The sequence below is a fragment of the Dermochelys coriacea genome, chromosome 2 (genome assembly GCF_009764565.3).
Source record: "Dermochelys coriacea isolate rDerCor1 chromosome 2, rDerCor1.pri.v4, whole genome shotgun sequence".
Lineage (NCBI taxonomy): Eukaryota > Metazoa > Chordata > Testudines > Dermochelyidae > Dermochelys > Dermochelys coriacea.
The window spans coordinates 120,031,483-120,049,875 of record NC_050069.1 but is presented as its reverse complement, the minus strand read 5'-3'; the positions used below and the strand labels follow the sequence as shown (position 1 = coordinate 120,049,875).

Genomic DNA, 18,393 nt, shown 5'->3' with positions numbered 1-18,393 from the left:
GGGACTATTCCTTTCTTTTGTTTGGAAAACAATTAGCACACTGGGCAGTTACTGGAAAAAAATAATTCGGAGAGGTATATCAGAGCAGGGTTTGGTAGCAGCCTTTCTAGCTAAAGCTACAAAACACTTTCCATGTTGAACATTGGTTTTCAAATACTTGTAACTTTCCAAGAAGATCTAACTCTTACCCTTAAGTCTTGCTATGCTTGATCTCTTGCTGCAGATGAATTTTCCAGCAAAGCCTGAGCCAAATCCTTTTAGCCACTTGACTTAAAGGAGGGGCAGGGGAAAAAACAAACACTTTTCTTACTAAAGAAAAATTCAATCTTTTGTGACAACAGAAAGAGGTGAAAGTTGAAACGTGGCATGGCCTTATCCTAAACAAAGACTTCTAAAGCAGGGTCGTGGTAGAGTTGTCCAACAACTGCAGCAGTTTGCACAGAAGCACAACAAAATAAAACATCCAATAAAGCTGCTGTCAAGCCAGCCAGCCATATTCAATATTTATAGGGGCTAAGAACTTTCCCAGACTGCAGATCCCTTGTTGTTAGTATAATTTCTTTCTTTGTTGGAAGGTGAAATTTCTGTTCCTGGTATCTGAATAGTGGAGGGTGTGCTGTTTGTTTGTTTGTTGTTGTTTTTAACACAGAAGGCCATGATTTAGAAAACCATTTATCATTTTGGCAATATTACACATTTGTGGAATATATAACAAGATTTCACTTTTTATTAAAAATAGATATTTGACAAAAATACACATTCCGGTAAACAAGACTTCTCCACTTGTCATGTGGAAGCAATATGATGCTAACATGAAAAACTTCCTATATACATAGATCCTTTCAATGGCTAATTAATTGTCTGATATTTTGTGAGCACATCTCAGATAATTCTTTTTAAGAAACTTCCCTACAGGCAGAACTTTTAAGGTGGGCAATCATCATTTGCTCCAACAGCCATTTGAAGCCAATAGTCCAGGCTCCTAAAAACAACAAAATTGTACAAGTTCTCTCCTCCCTTTTGGAAACCGTGTTCACTTTCTCTCCAGGAAACAGGGCTGTCTGCAAAGCCATGCACGGTTAAGGTCACCCACTGAGCCAATTTTGGTTCCTCAAAATAGCAACTGGAAAAGAAAAAATACATTAACTTCTAATTAGAATGGAATAATAAATTATATTGAAGTACACCAGAATGGAATTAGAGACCTAACTACTTAACTGAAATGTATAACTAATGGAGTTAAAAATCACTCTTGGGTTTACTGAAATGTGGGACACCCACTAGTGTAATGAGCATCTTATTGGAAAACAAATGTGTTTTATATGAGAAATTCCAACTGTGTCACACCATTTTAGAAGGTACATCCGGAGAGCACAAAGGGTTGTAGTTTTCCTGCTGAGGCACTGAGGCTCTAGCATTCCTTCAGACCCTTAATATTACCTTAAATTAAAATATTTATGAGACTGCTCAGTTTAAATATTTTAATGTTAACTGTTTATGTAAAACTGAACGAAAAACAAAGAAATGGGACCAAATGGCATTTCACAATGAAGAACTTCATCCCTGAAGATTTATATTGTATCATGTACTTTGACACATGTAACTGTGAGCTGTACTTTAATTAAAAATACTTGTTTGTTTGGTGTTTTTTTTTTAAAATAGAAATCAGCTTTTCTGAGCGGCCTCTGGCAGCCACCATCTTGTAGGGAATTGGCATTATTTGTGACTGGGATAATAGAACAATCCAACGTCAGTGTGGAAGACATATGGAAAGAAAATCTGGTGAATGGACTCTTTTTGTGGATTAGTACTTCAGTCACCAGAAGGGAACCAGACTACAAATCATAAACTGATATTAATAAAGGCCAGGCATTGTCCAGTGGTCTTAAGACTGGGAGCCAGAAAATCTGTGTTTTAATCAAAGCTCAGCGTGACTTGCTGTAGGAGTTGAAAATTTGGCTGTGACTTGTCCAATATGACGTACGTTGGGTCTAATTTTCATAAATGCTGAGCTCCCACAACTTCAACTAGAGATGTGGCTGCTTAACACTTAAAAAAACCCAAAAACTAGAATATCTCAAAGTTGGGTCCCCCAAAGCTGAGATATTCAAAATCAGTTGTCACTTTTGATAATTTTGGCCTTAACCTCTTTGCTTCAGTTTCCTTATATGTAAATTGGGGATGATATCCTTTACTTACCTCTCTGGGGTGCTGAAGATTAGTCTTTGTAAAACACTTTGGAGGGGAAAAATATTAAAATTGTAAATATTTTATAATAATGTACCTCTGATGGCCCTTACCATAGTTGTTCCAGTAACTGAATTATCTTCTCTGGGAGTATAAAGCCAGTGATTGTGCATAAATAGGCTTGCTCCACTACTGTGCTGGGCTGAGGACAGCAATAGGTTGATAAGAAGCTAAATGACTTGTTGTCTCTGAAAACAGAAAGAATCTGGATGAGGATCGTGCAAATTTTCTACACCAACACTACCATTTTCAGAGTTGTGCATCAACCATGAAGCACCTAAATACATTTAGAGTTCTAAATAAATGGTCTGCTTTTCAGAAGTGCTGAGCACCTGTGAAAAATCAAGTCACTTATTTAAGGTATCTAAAGACTGAAGTGCCTATTGGCAGGTATCAAAGGTAGAAAATTATGGCTATATTTGTTTTTTTTTTAATATTTAAAAAAGGCAAGTTCAGATACTTACAAACCAACTTTGTTGCAAACGGCACCTAGCCATTCAAATAGTTCCTGTGCACTGCATGACTCTTCCAGCTTTCCTTGCAGTTCATTACTATAGAGCACTGGACACTGCAAATTTCTTAATGTGCTGAATGTTGTTTTTGGTTGATGGGCTTGTATTTGATTTTTGGAAAAGTATGACACCAGTGTTGATCCTTCTGCACCTAACAACTCAGACCACAAAAAGTTGTTATAAAACTCCAACACCAAAGGAATATTGAGTATCAAATTAAACAAACCTTTACATTTATTTGTAAAAGAAAGAAAGATGTGCAAGATGCTCTATATGATGTGCTAAAATTAAAACTGCTTACATGCTGTTTATCTACCTGTGCCAGAGCCCTAGATTTTTCATCTCCTCTTTTCTTGGAAATGAAGTACAGTTTCAGATCCAGCAAGCTCTATAGAGAAACCTTATTGAGCCATATTTGTATAGTTCAATTTGTCATTAGCAACAGTTAAGGCAGTTCACTCTGGTCAAAATAAAAATTAAACTCATGTATTACAGAACATCTTCAAGGATGAGTGTTTGTTTAATGTTTCCAAATACATAGCCATAGGAAAGGAAAAATTAAGCTTTTCCACTTGTTCTTTCTCTATAAAAATGCAAATGAGTCTGATCATCCCACCGAAACATTAACCAGATTTAGAGGCTTAAATGACAGTTTATTACAAATAGAACATCCCCATCTGAATATAGTTTATCACTAATGTGTTTTGAGTCTGTCCTCTTTCCTCCCACACCATCTCTTCCAGATATATTAACAAACTCATAAGCAAGATATCCAATTGGTAAAAAACAATTTTTATAGTGTCCCTGCCTACACTTTGAGATCCCTGGATGAAAGGAGAAAAACAATACTAAGTCTCCTTCTGAAAAAGATAGTTGCAGTCTGTTCCTGAAGAGATGCTCTACATAGGTCACCAACAAGAGGGCTTGTACTCTACATGTCAGAGGAACAGTATAGAGCTGCTTGAAAAATGGTAACTTTTCCCCATGGAAAATTTCAAATTTTCAGCAGAAATTCAAAACTTAAAAAATTTCTGTGGAAAACCAAAATATTTTGACTTGGAAATACTGCCACAGTGCCTTGTGCTCCCATTCTCCTTTATAGGCCAGGCTTCCTGGTAGATGTTGGACAACTCCTATAGCGTACCACAGTTTCCCCTTTTGGAGAGGGGAGGCAGTCAATCATGGCAGACGAAGCCAGGCCAATGAGCCTGGCCTATAGAGGAAAATGGGGACATGAGGCAAACAAATTACAACTCCCATGAGGCACCACTGCAGTACTTTCAAATGTTTGATAAAAAATAAAAAAAACGGTCAAAAACCAGTTTCAATGGAAAATTTTTAACCAGCCTTACAAAAGCTAATAGCAGGACATACAGTGGTTGTACGCTAATTTCAAAATCAAACAGCATTTGCAGTTTTCTTCCTGACAAATTTTACTTCATGTCACTGCACCTTTGAGGTGCCATCAACAAAAGTTTGTTCTTTAAGTAACAAAATGCCACTATATTACAAGTTTACAACCCAAACAAGAATGATATCTAATTATTGGTGTATGCAGTGTTGTTGTAGCTGTGTTGGTCCCAGGATATTACAGAGACAAGATGGGTGAGGTAATATCTTTTATTGGACCAACTTCTGTTGGTGAGAGAGAGACAAGCTTTGTAGCTTACACGGAGCTCTTCACACAGCCCAGACCTGAGGAAGAGCTCTTTGTAAGCTAGAAAGCTTGTCTCTCTCACCGCAGAAATTGGTCCAATAAAAGATATTACCTGATCCATCTAATTTTATGTCATCCATAGTTAATATTCTAGTTCATTCTTATTACCTGCGTTATGCCAGGACAGCAGAAAATCAAATTCTAAAGGTTTCTTCTCTTTCAAGGCCCAAAGCACTCTTTTATGTTTCTTACTATCAGGATCAAAGGCCGAGTCAGTCAAGTCAATGGTAACAACTGTAAAAGATGAATGGGCAAATTTTACTCAACAGAGCTCAGCTTTAATATTCAGATTCTATGAGAGTTATCAGAGTACTAGAATACGTTGTCAACTACTTTTTATGTATACACTTTGTTTTTCCTTTTAAGTTAACCCTCCACGCCTTGTAGCACTTTCTCAAAATCTTAGTCATATAGCTGTTGCTCTCCATTTTGCAAATGAAAATTTTTCTCTCTTTATGCTGATGTAGAAGATGTTACACTGCTGCCTTTTGTTAACTTTTCTGCTTGTGTCTCAGCTTCACTGTGCAGAAATCAAGGGAAAGTTGTGGGGTTTTGTTTGTCTGGTTTTTTTTTTTTTTTTTTTTTTTTAAAGTTATCTGTTTTCTAAAAACCAGCAATGAGCAGCTCACTTTTGTGAGGGAAATGAGAAAAGGGGAGCTGTCATGCCAAAATAGTGGCTTGAAAAAAAATACTGGCAACAGACCATTGGCATTTAAGGAAAAAGCCATAGCTTACAGTACCAGCAAAAGCCATACTTATGGCTTCAGCACTGTTTCCATTATGAGCCTGTTTTCCCACACCCATTGGTCCCAATCCAAAGATGAATTTAAAAAAACAAACAAATCCTGAAGCAATTTTATTGAGCTTTTTTTAAGTTCAATGAATTAGCATTATTTCCTATTTTGCTCCTAGTTTTTAGGCAGATAACTTAAAGCCAACAGCACTCAAAGTTAATCTTTGCTTGTAATTAGCTTTCAATATGTATGGCCCTTCTAGGTTTGCGGGGGAGGATATGAACTAAGAGTTATGACTGATTTTTTACAAATCACTAAGCATGTCCACAGGATATCTGCTAAGAACTGCAAATTTTCTTTACCGTGTGCAAGGCATTGAGGCTATTTAAAGGATAATTTGCCTGAGAAAAATTTTAAGTGTCACAAACACACAAAACAAAATCCACTCTCTCTAGTTTAGGTTTTTTCTTTGCAGTTTCTTCAGCATTCTACTAGGTGCAAGCTTTCATTAAGGTTTTTTGTTTTTCTGCTGTGAAGATGTGACAGATTTATGTTTCCGGGGGGGGGGGGGGGGGAAGACACACATTGTTTTGTGACAAAGATACAGAGATTGCATACAGTATACAAAATGCAAAAATGCTCACATCCTACATTATTGCAATACATAGGATATATAATTAAAAATAAATAAAGAAATGCAGAAATTAAGTTCTTACAATATCAATGAGATATTAAATATATATGTTCTATTTGTGCTTTTCTTGTTACTTGTGTAGTTTACATACTTCTCTCAAAATGTGTATGGTGTGTGTACACAGGGAGAAAACATCCCAGAGATTAACCAAATTTAGAGGAATCAAAGCTTAAACTCGGATAGTTTGGTATCCTATTAAGACACTTTATAAATGGATATTAATATTAGAATAGATGCTGTTAGTGTAAACAATACTTACTATATCTCATGACTTTTTTACCAGAATACTGAGATGGACGACCTTGTAGTCCAAGTTCCTCATATGTGTCCTTGTCTACGGATATAATTAGTTTTCCTACGAGCAACAAGGATTTTTGTTAGTACCAGTTATCACTTCCATAGATCCCTTTTAAGTCTTTGAGAGTCTCATGCTGTATAAAGTTAAACCTGGATCACTAGGTATTAGTAATGTAATCCAGGCTCCTTCAGTTCCAGTTAAATGGATCACAAAGAGTAACCCTTGAAAAAGATTATTGTTGGTTGTCAAAAAATGTCTTATGAATTAGCATGAGTGAACCCTAAATAACATAATTCCTGAGTGGTGCAATTACCCTATGTAATTTTGCCATGTTACTACCGTCACCCGTATCTTCCCTCCTCCCAGCTATTCCCTAGTGTTTGCTATATTCATTTATTGAATCTTGTGTTTAATTAGACGCTGATTCTACAAACACTCACATGCTTGAAGCGACTGCTGTACTTTAAACTTTTTGACTTCAATGGGCCTACTCTGGTGAGTAAAGTTAAGCACACAAGTGTCTGAAGGTTTGCGGCTTAGACTGAAAACACTTTGGTGCATTGATGGTGCCATCCTTTGCCGCTGTACAGCATTTAGCATAATGGAGCCCTTAATCCTGGCTAGGGTCTTTGGACACTACCACAAAATAATAATAATGAGTGTCAAAAAGGACTGAACTGTGATATCACACAGTGTCTAAATCATGGACTCCAGAATGGCTGTGAATATTATTTTGAAACATTTACATGTTGCTAGCACCCAGAGACCACAATCAGGATCAGATTTCCAATGGGTTAGTGGCTATATATACTTACAAAAGATGATATCCCTACTGCAAAGAGCTTACATGAAGAATTTCAGTTTACTTGTGCTCTGCCAAACACTTGCTTTTTTTGGGGCAACTGGGTTATGATAATTAGCAAATGAGACCAAAAATAAAAGGATATGAAAAGATTTACATTTTTACTGTAATTGATGTAATATGTATTGTATAATATGTTGAAATCTCAAGATGTTTGGAAAACAGTGAAACGAAACAAAGCTCTCCATTACTCAGTGTAAAATGCTTAATTATATTCTGAGAGAAGTATTACTCAGTATTTTTAAGTACTAAATATATCATAGTATTTTGAGAAATATACTAAAACCACCTGACCTATATTTTTTAAGGGGGCAGCATCAACTTAAAATGGTTTCGATTTTAGAGTTTGTAAAAAACAGCCTTTAATAAAGTTTCAGACAAACAGAAATGCTGTTTTTTTAATTCCAGTGAAAAGAGTTTTCGCAAAAATATTCCTCTACAGCATTAGCAACCCAAGATTTGCAGCACTGACCGTTTGAAATGATAAGTAAAAGTGAAATTGACTTAATTGAGTTTACTGTCCATGATGTAAGAAATGAAATAAATCAAGAGTATGAATAACAAAGAGTAACTAATTTTTTTAATATTTCATTTTAATAATTACTAGTAAACATAGGTAAAGAAAAGGACTCATGATTTTTCCAGTCGACAGTATCTTTTTCAAAAACCTAAGTAAAAACAAAACAAATCAAAGGCATTAGTCAATGTCTATGTATAATGAACAGTATGAATTCATACCAGTTGGTAGTAGAGCAGCAGCATTATCTTGATCAATTTTTGTGTTGTACGTAAGAGCATAGCATGAACCTTTAACACAAAGGAACAGTAAAATACAAGGTTATACAATTCTCAAAAGATATACTGGAAATATTTAAGTTAGACTCATCTCAAGATAATAAACAAGTCAGTTGCTGTTTAGATCCCACTTGATTTCTGCACTGAAAGTAACTAGCCTTCTCCCACTATGGTACTTTCATTTTGCCTCTACAAAGATGACAGTGACATTTTCAGCATTTTATAACCCAGATGAAATTCACTCCAGGCCCAAACTTAAAACACTTTATTTCAACCTGGAAGTGATTCTTTTCACCAAATTAGAAAAAAATTTGGTCCAACCATTTTTCAGATATTGGGTCACATTGAAAAATAAAGAGGATGATGTTGTTATTGTGGACATTTTTTTTCCAGTCGTGTACGACAACCACCTTCATCTTCTAAAATCAAGAGCCCAGTCCTATAATTTTGGCACATGAGTGGTCCCATTGCTCGAATAGGAACTGCTGGCACAAGTACTAGTCAAGAGAATAAGAGCAGCAAGAAAGAGGGTCCTAAATTTAGCAAGTAATTAATCCTTAACGGAGGGACAACTACTTTCCTTTAAAATCAGCTTATTTGAAAAAATGCTTTGCTCCACGATTGAGTCCTAAGTAACAGGGAACTTTTTGGCATCAACAAAGTGGTGGATGTCTGCCATCAACATGCCTTTTCCTCAAATATCAAAGGCAGGAGACATGTTGTTCCATCTTTGATGTTCAAGATGGAAGAAGGACCAGAGAGAGAAACCATTTCTATGTGCAGATTTACATGCCCTCTTTGGAACTTGCAGATTTTATTCATAATTAATATCTCTATAATGACATTTAACAAAAGACCCAGAACTTCACAAGATGATTAGAAACTACATGGAGAAGAAACACTTCACTAATATCTGAAATGCAGTCACCTCTAGGCTGGAAGACAACTGCAAACAAACAATAACAGCAATACATCACTACAGTTCAGGACATAAAGCAAACCATAACTCATACCCAATTGAAAGTGCAAGGAGAATTCAGGTAGGCAGACTGTAATTACTCAAATGAAACTGAGCTAGAGCACCAGGGCTAAACTTCCTTTATTCCATTCCTGTAAAGAATGCCACAGGCCTTACACATGTTCATCTTTTCTTATTCCTGATAGGTCAGGAGATCTCAAACCTTAATAAGACTTTTGATTTTAAACATCTTGCTTCTCCCTTTCACCCATGTACAAACACACCTCAATGCTTGTTGTACCTTAGAACAATGGTTTTTCAAACTTTTTTTCTGGGGACCCAGTTGAAGAAAACTGTTGATGCCCACAACCCAGGGCAGGGGGTTGGGGTGCAGGAAGGGGTCAGGGCTCTGGGCTGGGGGTGCGGGCTCTGTGGTAGGGCTGGGGATGAGAGGTTTGGGGAGCAGGAAGGGGCTCTGGGTTTGGGGGGGGAACTCAGGGCTGGGGCAGGGGTTGGGGCGCGGGCTTACCTCCGGCAGCTCCCAGTCAACTGTGCAGCTGGGCTGCAGAGGCAGGCTTCCAACCTGTCCTGGCATTGTGCTGTGCCCCGGAAGTGGCCAGCAACAGGTCTGGCTCCTACGTGGAGGCGTGCAAGTGGCTACACAAGATTCTCACCTGCAAGCACCGCGCCAGTACCCCTCCTCCACTGCCCCAGCTAGCGTTGGCCGGTTTCTGACAAGTGGGAGTACGGAGTCGGTGCTCAGAGCGGGGGCAGCGGATGGAGCCCCATGTCCCCCACCTAGAAGATGGACCTGCTGCTGGCCGCTTCCGGGGCACAGCATGGTGTCGGAAAAGGTAGGCATTAGCCTGCCTTAGCTGGGCAGCACCGCTGACGGGATGTCTCGGTTGGCGGTGCTGACCAGAGCAAGGAGACACAGTGCCTTACATGCCGTGACCCAGTACTGGGTTGCAACCCAGAACTGCCTTACTATATGTTTACACTACAAAAAAAGGTGTGTTCTTAACTTGGATTAGTTACCCTATGGTAGCTAACTTGTATTAAAATATCAGTGAAGATACAGCAACTTGGTTTTTAACTTGGGTTAGCAGTGAGGCTCCTCTTCCTATAGATTTTAATTTGAGCTGCTAACCTGAGTAAAAGCCAAGCTACTGTGTCTTCACTGCTATTTTCACACAAATTAGCTATCGCAGTTAGCTAATCCAAGTTCAGAACACTTTTTTTTGCACTGTAGACACACCCTAAATAACTGTTACCTCAAGCCCTCTAGAGCTAGAATCCAAAGAATATCATTCTGAAATCTTGGAATTATTGCTTTAAAATGTTTAATGCTTTACTCTCTTGCTAGTGTTTATGAGACCATTCCTGTTAAGAATTATGTGGGGAAAGCTGCTGCAAAGGTAAGCACTGTCAGGAGCAGCGTACATTGTCCAAGAACTCTAACGAGGAACAGAATAAACTGATCTGAGTGTACTACAGGATTCCCTTTGTTTAGTTCTCCCACCCTTAAAAAATTAAGGAAATTCAATTTTTAAAAGAACCACAGTGACCTTGCTCTCTTGCCCTGTTTTCTGTCCATCCTCCACCATTTCTTCTATCACTAACCTTTCTCCTCTGCACTATAACAGGTATAATAGCCTATTTTCCAGGGAGCAGAGAGAAGAGGAGAGTGATGCAGACTTCTGTATTTGTTCTTCTCTTCCAAATGCCAAGAATGTCACATTCCAAAAAACTCAAAGAAAAAAAAAACCCCTGATGTTATCACAAGCACTTTTTAGTATTCCAGGAAGCACTGCCAAGACATTTGGTTTCATTCATATTCACTGTATGTATTTTTAGCTCCCCCTTACCTTTCTTCACAAATGTATTGATAAATTCATGTGTAACCAATTCATGAAGGGATAAATTCTTCACCAAGTAATACTCTCCAATGTCTGTGATAACTCTTTTCAGTGCTTCTGGAAGAATTCCGCATTCAGGGATCAAAAATGACACCTATTCAGACCATATGTGTAATGCAAATTAGATCTTACATAAAAACAGATAATCGAAATTACAAAACAGGGCTGAAAAAAAGAAAAAAGCAAACAAAAATTCAGCTCCTCAAAGAGATCAGCACATAAAATAAAAGAGTAAAAGGTATCTGTCGATGGGTGAATGCCCCAAATAGCAAGAGACAAATTCAGCACATTACTAATTTTAAGCTAGCCCCACCCCAGATGGCCTAGAGTTTCAGTTATCAAAACTTATTGTGTAGGACTCAGTTCTCTATTTTGCATAGTTTATACACAGTACAGTGCCATTTAAAGCATTACAGAAAGGGACATTATTGCACAGCATGGTTTTGCAAAGGGTATGGTTTTAAGACAAAATAAAGGTTAGTTTAAAATCTGTTCTGAATGCTTTTTTACCTTTGCTATTTGGGGCATTTACCACATAATGGGTTAAATCTGTCCTTAGTTATGCCCATGCATGAATGGAAATCAGTGTAGGATTTGGTCCATTTTTAAAACAAATACATTCCATAGTGTAAGAAACAGATTTAACACCTCCCTTCCCCCCAAAAAAAGCCTCCTTGATCCATAAAATCTCAGATGAGATCAGGTGCATTCAATGTAGCACGGCTGTTCTCCCAAATTCAAGCAGATTAGGTCCTACTGTGTTTCTTATGAGAATGAAACAGGAGGGCACACAATGCTATACAAGACAATCAAAAGAGGAGGTGCTGCTGCTGTCTACATTATGACCAGTGGTTAGAGCACTCACCCAAGATGAGGGAGACCTAGGTTCAAAATTCCCCCCTCTACCAGGATTTCAAGAGGGGTCTCCCACTTCTAAGGCAAGTGCTCTAACCACTGAGCTATGGGATATTCTGATACAGAGCTCCCCCAATCTCTCATGCTGAAGCTGTTTCATTGCAGCTAAATAATTAGTCAATGGAGCAAGGGGACTGGACCCTAGGTCTTCCACCTCCTGGGTGAGCGCTCTAACCACTGGGCTAAAAGTTATAACCAAACACTAGATTTTAAATGGGATCCAATCTGGTAAGCAGCCTCTGAGCACACCTACTGGATCAAGTTCCACCAGCAAGTTAGGAAAGTGAACACCTATCTTCCCCAGTTCATAGGTTGCTCTGGCAGGGAACAGGATTCCAGATAGTTAGAGCAAGGCAGCAGTGTGCAGGCCCAGAAGCAGAAACTAAGTAGCTATGTAATTTTTAGCCTGAAAATTTAGATGCTGAGTGAGTTTAGGCACCTACAGGGTTTGGCTGGAGTTTTGTGAATTGCATTAGAGCGTAAAATTGGGACTTAGGCGCCAAAGTTTGATGTTTAGGTGTCTACGTATCTTTGTGCATCTAGTCCTCAGATACTAAGGTGATGAGCATAGTATAAGAACCCATACAGAATAGAATACAGGGGAGCTGGGAATAGGCTGAGTCTGACATGGCAGCACTGAGCTGCCCTTCGGAAGAGAGTGATAGACCTTGTTGACAATAACACAAAAGTAGTGCTTTTGAAGAAAGGAGGGGTGAGACTCGGGAGAACTGTATTGCTGAGAACGCCTGAAGCTGAACCTTAGTTAAAATGTTTTATCCATTAATTTTCTAATCAGGGTGTGATACTTCTGTTCGGGTACCCAGAACTGTAAGCCACTGTGTCACCCCCTCTCAGACCCAGCAAGCGAGAGCTTTGCTGCTGCCAAGTAATGTGTCAGAGACCTGACACACCAGCTTTTCTTCTTCACCAGTAAACTCTACAGGACTCTGCCAGTCCAAAACTTGCTTTGCATGTAACAACCAGTGGACCCCAGTTCCCAAGTTCCACAGACACATCTCTTTGCCGTATCCAGTCCCTCTCACTGGACACTCCCAGAAATTATTAGGTTTGCTGCCTCCAAAAAAGATCACATGCACATCAGCCTGTTAGGTTAGCTGAGGATTCACTCTCCAATTTAATACACAGCACTGAGATGGTTTTGTAATAAAACAACAATAAGTTTGTTAACAAAGAACAAATTTAAGTGATAATAAATAAGAATAAAAAAACAGGTATGGTTACAAGTAAACAAAACAAAACATGCATTCTTGTGGCAAACTTCATTTCAGCAAGTTCCCTTTTCTAAGCAGGTTTCTTATCTATAGTCAGTTTCCAGCTATGCTTGCCTTCTAGGCCAAGAGAGTTTTCATAGGCTCAGAGGACACTGACCCCTAAGTTCCTCAGTGACAGATGACTCAAATCTCTCTTTGTCCCCCTTATATTACCCCAAAGTTCATTGTCTCCATTTCAAGAGCCAGGAAGGTACAGCCTCCATCCCCCATTGTGATCATTAAGCGATCATCTCCCCACTTGCTAGTTTGATGGCTTTGTTTACCTTATATGTAAATATACTTTTCATTGTCCTCTGTGAGCAAGCTGGCCAGACAAGTAAAAACGCATTCCTTTGCCTAGGTAAGGCTGGGCTTTATGTGCTGCCTTCCAAATACGTTTTAAGAACATATTTTCAGCACGCATTTCTAACTCTTTGTACACACGCCATACATGCATCATGCAATGATTTTCAGGACCAGCATGTTAACAGTTTGCTATGGCACTTTACACAACACCATTTAGATACAGATTATGACCACATTATGTTAGGGCAATGAGAGTGTCAGGCCTGATATGAGTTATGGTATGTTGTGCTCTCTGCTAGTTGGCACTGAGGGGCCTCCAAAGTCACACAGGGATCTGTGGTGACAAGGGAGGGGACAGAGTGGATTTGAGTTTTTCAACAACATTCAGATGGTTTAACTGCAGTTACTTAATTTTGCCAGAAAAGCAAGTGATCATTTAATTTCACAGCCAAGCCAGAGGAGGTTTAGTAAACACAACTACAACTTGCTTACTTGCTGCTGCAATATGCAAATCAATTTGATTCTAAGAGAGAAGCTATCGCCTTCAAATCTTTTGTTACAGATGTTTGCATGAAATCTTAGGCCCCATTCCAGATAATGCTCTGTGTGACCAACGGGGTCCACCCACAAGGAGTCACTTGTAAGCTTGGTACTTTTAATCTTCAGACACAATTTTGCATCCTTACACCCACATGGAACTCCACTGATTTCAATGGGGTTCTGGCTCTGTGCAGTAGTTTGCAGGACCCGGGCTTTAGGTACTGCTGGAACCAGGAAGATAAATTTACAAATATCTTACGCACGAGTCTAAAAACTATATTGTGACCCTAACAGGCCCTCAGTGCCAATGGCAGATGGTCCACTGTTCTGTAAATCCTATCAGGCCTGACATAAAGAACGGCCATACTGAGTCAGACCAAAGGTCCATCTAGCCCAGTATCCTGTCTTCTGACAGTGGCCAATGCCAGGTGCTTCAGAGGGAATTATCAGGTAATCATCAAGCGATCCATCCCCTGTAGCCCATTCCCAGTTTTTGGCAAACAGAGGCTAAGGACACCATCCCTGTCCATCCTAGCTAATAGCCATTGATGGACCTATCTTCCATTACCTTATCTAGTTCCTTTTTGAACCTTGTTATAGTCTTGGCCTTCACAACATCCTCTGGCAAGAAGTTCCACTGTTTTACTGTGCATTGTGTGAAGAAATATTTCCTTTTGTTTGTTTTAAACTGCTGCCTATTAATTTTATTTGGTGACCCCTAGTTCTAGTGTTATGAGGAGTAAATAACACTTCCTTATTTACTTTCTCCACACCAGTCATGATTTTATAGACATCTGTCGTATCCCCCTTACTTATCTCTTTTCCAAGCTGAAAAGTCTCAGTCTTTTTAATCTCTCCTCCTATGAAAGTTGTTACATACCCCTAATAATTTTTGTTGCCCTTTTCTGTCCCTATTTCAATTCCAATGACACACTCATTACATCTACCACATTGCTGTCATGGTATTTTCTGTAAAGAGTGTTGTGTGAAGTATCAAGTGAAAGCTGGTGACATAGTAGTCATTAATATCATCGCATGATGATTCATGCTTGCACTATAAAGAGTTGTGTGTGCTGGAAATATGTTTCTACAATAAGTTCTGGGAGCAGATTTGATCAAGTTTGTCCTAGACAAAGGGAATGTTGATTCGCCTGTGTCTATTATCAGAGGGGTAGCCATGTTAGTCTGTATCCACAAAAACAACGAGGAGTCTGGTGGCACCTTAAAGACTAACAGATTTATTTGGGCATAAGCTTTCGTGGGTAAAAAACCCACTTCTTCAGATGCACGGACTGAAAATTACAGATACAGGTATAAATATATACTGGCACATGAAGAGAAGGGAGTGGAGTGGAGAACCAATGTTGAAGGCCAATTTAGTCAGGGTGGATGTGGTAATGTAAACTGAGCACAGGGATGCCAGAGACAATGGACCTTTCATTTGCATCTGAGGTAAACACCAGTTATCAAGAGGATGAGGCAATAGCATGGCATCAGCACACCAGAGGACACCTCATAATCTGGACCTCAGGGAATCAGCCTGACTCTTGGGACAAAGACTATGAATTTTGGGGAACATAAGCAGCAAAAGGACATTTTGGTACTCCAGAACTGAGGGAACGAAGAGGTCAGTGCTCTTTGTATCTATGAACAGTGGATCTCAAACCAGATGAGTTGATGATGCTGAGAAGTAGCTGTAGGTGAGAAAACTGCTTTAGACAAAGTATGGAGCCTGCTAAGGTTACATATATTCTCAGAAACACATTATACTTTTGTTTCATTTGTAACCATTTTCTGTTTCTATTATCTCTGCTTAATTTCACTTAAATCTCTGTTCTTTATAATAAACTTACTTTTGCTTTATTATAAATTAATCTCAGTGCTGTTATAATAAAGAGAAGTGTGCATCCTCAGCCGAACCAGAAGGCTGGTATGTAGTCTCTCTCTTTGGCGGCAGCAGAGTTGGTAGTTCTGTCAGCATCCAGTGACTGGGCTGGATGCTGCACAGAGATACTTCTGGAGAGTTCGATATTGTAGTACATCAAGGATTAACCTGCAAGGCCCAGTGTGGGGTGGCAGCATCCTAAGGAGTTTTTTTTGGCTAGCTAACAGGAGACTGTGGTGGCAGGGAGCTGTCACACAGAAGACCACCAACCAAACCTCCTTTCGCTAAGGCAGAAAGGATAACAGGGTCACTTACAGTTCTGGACTGCCTCAAGAAAGCATCATAATACCTATCTGCTGTTGACTTGTTTATCTGTTTTTGACACCTTGTTCAATAAATCATATTTAACAGCTATATATGATGCAAGTTTTGGAGTTTTTGAAACTCAGCAACTTGCAGACCAATAATGGATCCAGTTTGGTTAAATTAAGTCCCAGCATAAGAGGCATTCTAGAAGCAACTACATGCCCTTTTAAAGCATCATCTCAGAAATGCATACATAGAATTATAGAGAAAAGGTGGGTGAGGTAATATCATTTATAGCACCAACTTCTGTTAGTGACAGAAATAAATTTCTGAGCTTACACCTGGCCTTAGACTAAAATACCAAAAACCTACCAGTTGGTAAACACTAATCTTTTCCTTTCACTGTCAACATTATCTTGTTGGATAACCAATTTCAAAGCCTTAGGTGCCAGTAGAGAAGTGGTAAGAATTTTTTTTTTGTTTTTACCAGCTTGATATATCATCATTTCATCCAAATGATATTCTAAAAGGACATGATTAGATTAAAAATATGAACTACAATCCCACTGACAAATTATAAACTGGATGGGAGAAAAAGTGTTTTGCTGGGGATTGAAAATACCATATCAAGTTTAGGGGGCTTTTGCTCTTTGTTTTAAAAATCTATCACTCTGCAAAGGAAAAAAAAAAAGGGGGGGGGAAATAGTCACACACAACTTTATTCATCCATCCGTGAAGAACTGCCCCAAGAGCTGAGCTGGAATAATCAATGGAGCGGATGTGCATAGAAAAATTGGCAATACAAACCTTTACACAAAAAGGAGGCTGTTGCTCAGCTATTTTAATTTTAGGATTTTGTTTTTTTTTTTGAAGAAGGAGGGAAAAAAAAAGAGATCAGTATGTACACCATTGGTAGATTTTGGGTTGTTAGTATATCAGACTAAGGCCATGTCTACATTACAGAGACTATAGCAGCATAATTACCACTGTAACTAGGCCGGCATAAACCGTAGCGGAGATGCAACCACCACCAACTGAAGCGGTTTTCCCCGTTGGTGCAGGAACTCCACCTCCCCACAGGACAGGAGCTAGGTTGAGGGGCCCCTTCCCAGAGTGGTCTACACAGCGGTTAGGTCAGCGCAGGGCTAGGCTCAGGATTTTTCACACTCCTGAGTGCTGCGGCTGTGCTGCCCTAAATTTTAAGGGCAAGCCAGGCCCGGGGCCTTGTCTACACTAGACAAGTGCACCAGCCCCACGAGCAAACTCAGCAGGTTACACTGGGGAAGACCCCTCACGTTGGCCTACACTTATAATGCAGCTGGGCAGACCTACAGTCCCCTGTAGCGCAGGGGTGGCAGCAGAGCCCTGTCTACACCAGGGGCTTGCCCCAGCAGAGGGCGGCTAGGAACCCGGCCCCTGACAGGCCACCCAGAAGCGGGGCTGGGAGGCAGACGCCGAGCGCCCTCTCCAGCCAGCGAGCCGGAGGAGCCCGGGGGGGGGGGGGGCCCTTCCCGCTCCCCAACCGCTCGCTGACAGAGAACCCCCGACCCCCACAGCCGCCCACCGCCCCGCGCTCACGCGGCAGTTGTAGGCGTGGCCCCGCACGTGCGCCGCGTGCCGGGAGCGCTCGTGCCGCACGTGGCTTTTCTCGCACACCAGCAGGTGCCGCGGGGTCTGGCGGAGCCGCCGCAGCGCAACCGACATCCTGAGTCCGCGCGCGCCGCGCAGCAGCCGCCAATAAGGAAGCGGCTGGGGGCGACCTCGCCCCGCCCCACGTCCGCGGCGCGAGCAGGCAGGCAGACGGAGCAGAGCGGGGACTTCCGGCGACTTTCCAAACTCAGAACAGCTGTTTCCGGTGTAGCCTCCGCTCTGCCTCCCCGTGTAATTACTGAGCGAGCGGGTGAGCATGCGCAGTAACAGCTGGCGAAGTTGCTGCAGCCCTCCCCATGTGCAAACCCGGATAAAATAGGGAGAGAACAGGGGGAGCAGGGTTGGGGGGGCTTGGATGCCGTGGCTGGGTGCAGTCACTCACACAGGGCTGGGCACTTAAGGTACAATGTAACCCAGCACTTACATAAACTGTGTCAGAAGCTGCTTTCTGGGGAGCCCATCCAGGGCCTGTCTTACCTGCTCCACCAAGGGTTAAACATTTTTGGATCTGGTTTTGCTGTTGGCAGCCTTGCCAGCCACTAGCAGTTAAGAATCACAACAGACTGAAAGAATCATGAGATTTGCTTTACAATCATGAGATGGTTATTTTTTTTAAAAAAATGGTGTTCTTTTTATTTATCTGGTTTGTGAGCTTTTAAGGCACACTTGGGTCATGTTTTCAAGGATTTCTTTGCAACCATCAGCCTTCGAAACGTCCTTTTTTCAAGATGAAAGTTGAGATTTTCACAGAATGACTTGACTCCAGCATCTGGAGGTTTAAGAG

General features: G+C 40.4%; 2 protein-coding genes across 4 annotated transcripts in view; both read right to left on the bottom strand.

The window, feature by feature from the left end:
- Window positions 1-709: 709 nt before the first annotated feature.
- RPP40 (ribonuclease P/MRP subunit p40) lies at window positions 710-17,867 on the bottom strand. Its single transcript, XM_038388633.2, has 8 exons — window positions 17,538-17,867; window positions 10,686-10,830; window positions 7,803-7,871; window positions 6,164-6,259; window positions 4,585-4,710; window positions 2,712-2,910; window positions 2,301-2,435; window positions 710-1,123 (listed from the first exon to the last, which is right to left on the bottom strand). Exons 1-8 carry the CDS (start codon window positions 17,865-17,867, stop codon window positions 925-927), a joined length of 1,299 nt encoding a protein of 432 aa, XP_038244561.2. The 3' UTR covers window positions 710-924.
- Window positions 10,699-18,393, bottom strand: part of LYRM4 (LYR motif containing 4) — a 209,120-nt gene continuing 201,425 nt past the window's right edge. For 2 of the 3 annotated variants that reach the window (XR_006279025.1, XR_006279028.1), the window contains one exon: window positions 10,699-10,830. The gene's annotated coding sequence lies outside the window, so the exon portion shown is untranslated. The remainder of the gene's footprint in view (window positions 10,831-18,393) is intronic. The other variant, XR_006279027.1, reaches the window with a different exon arrangement.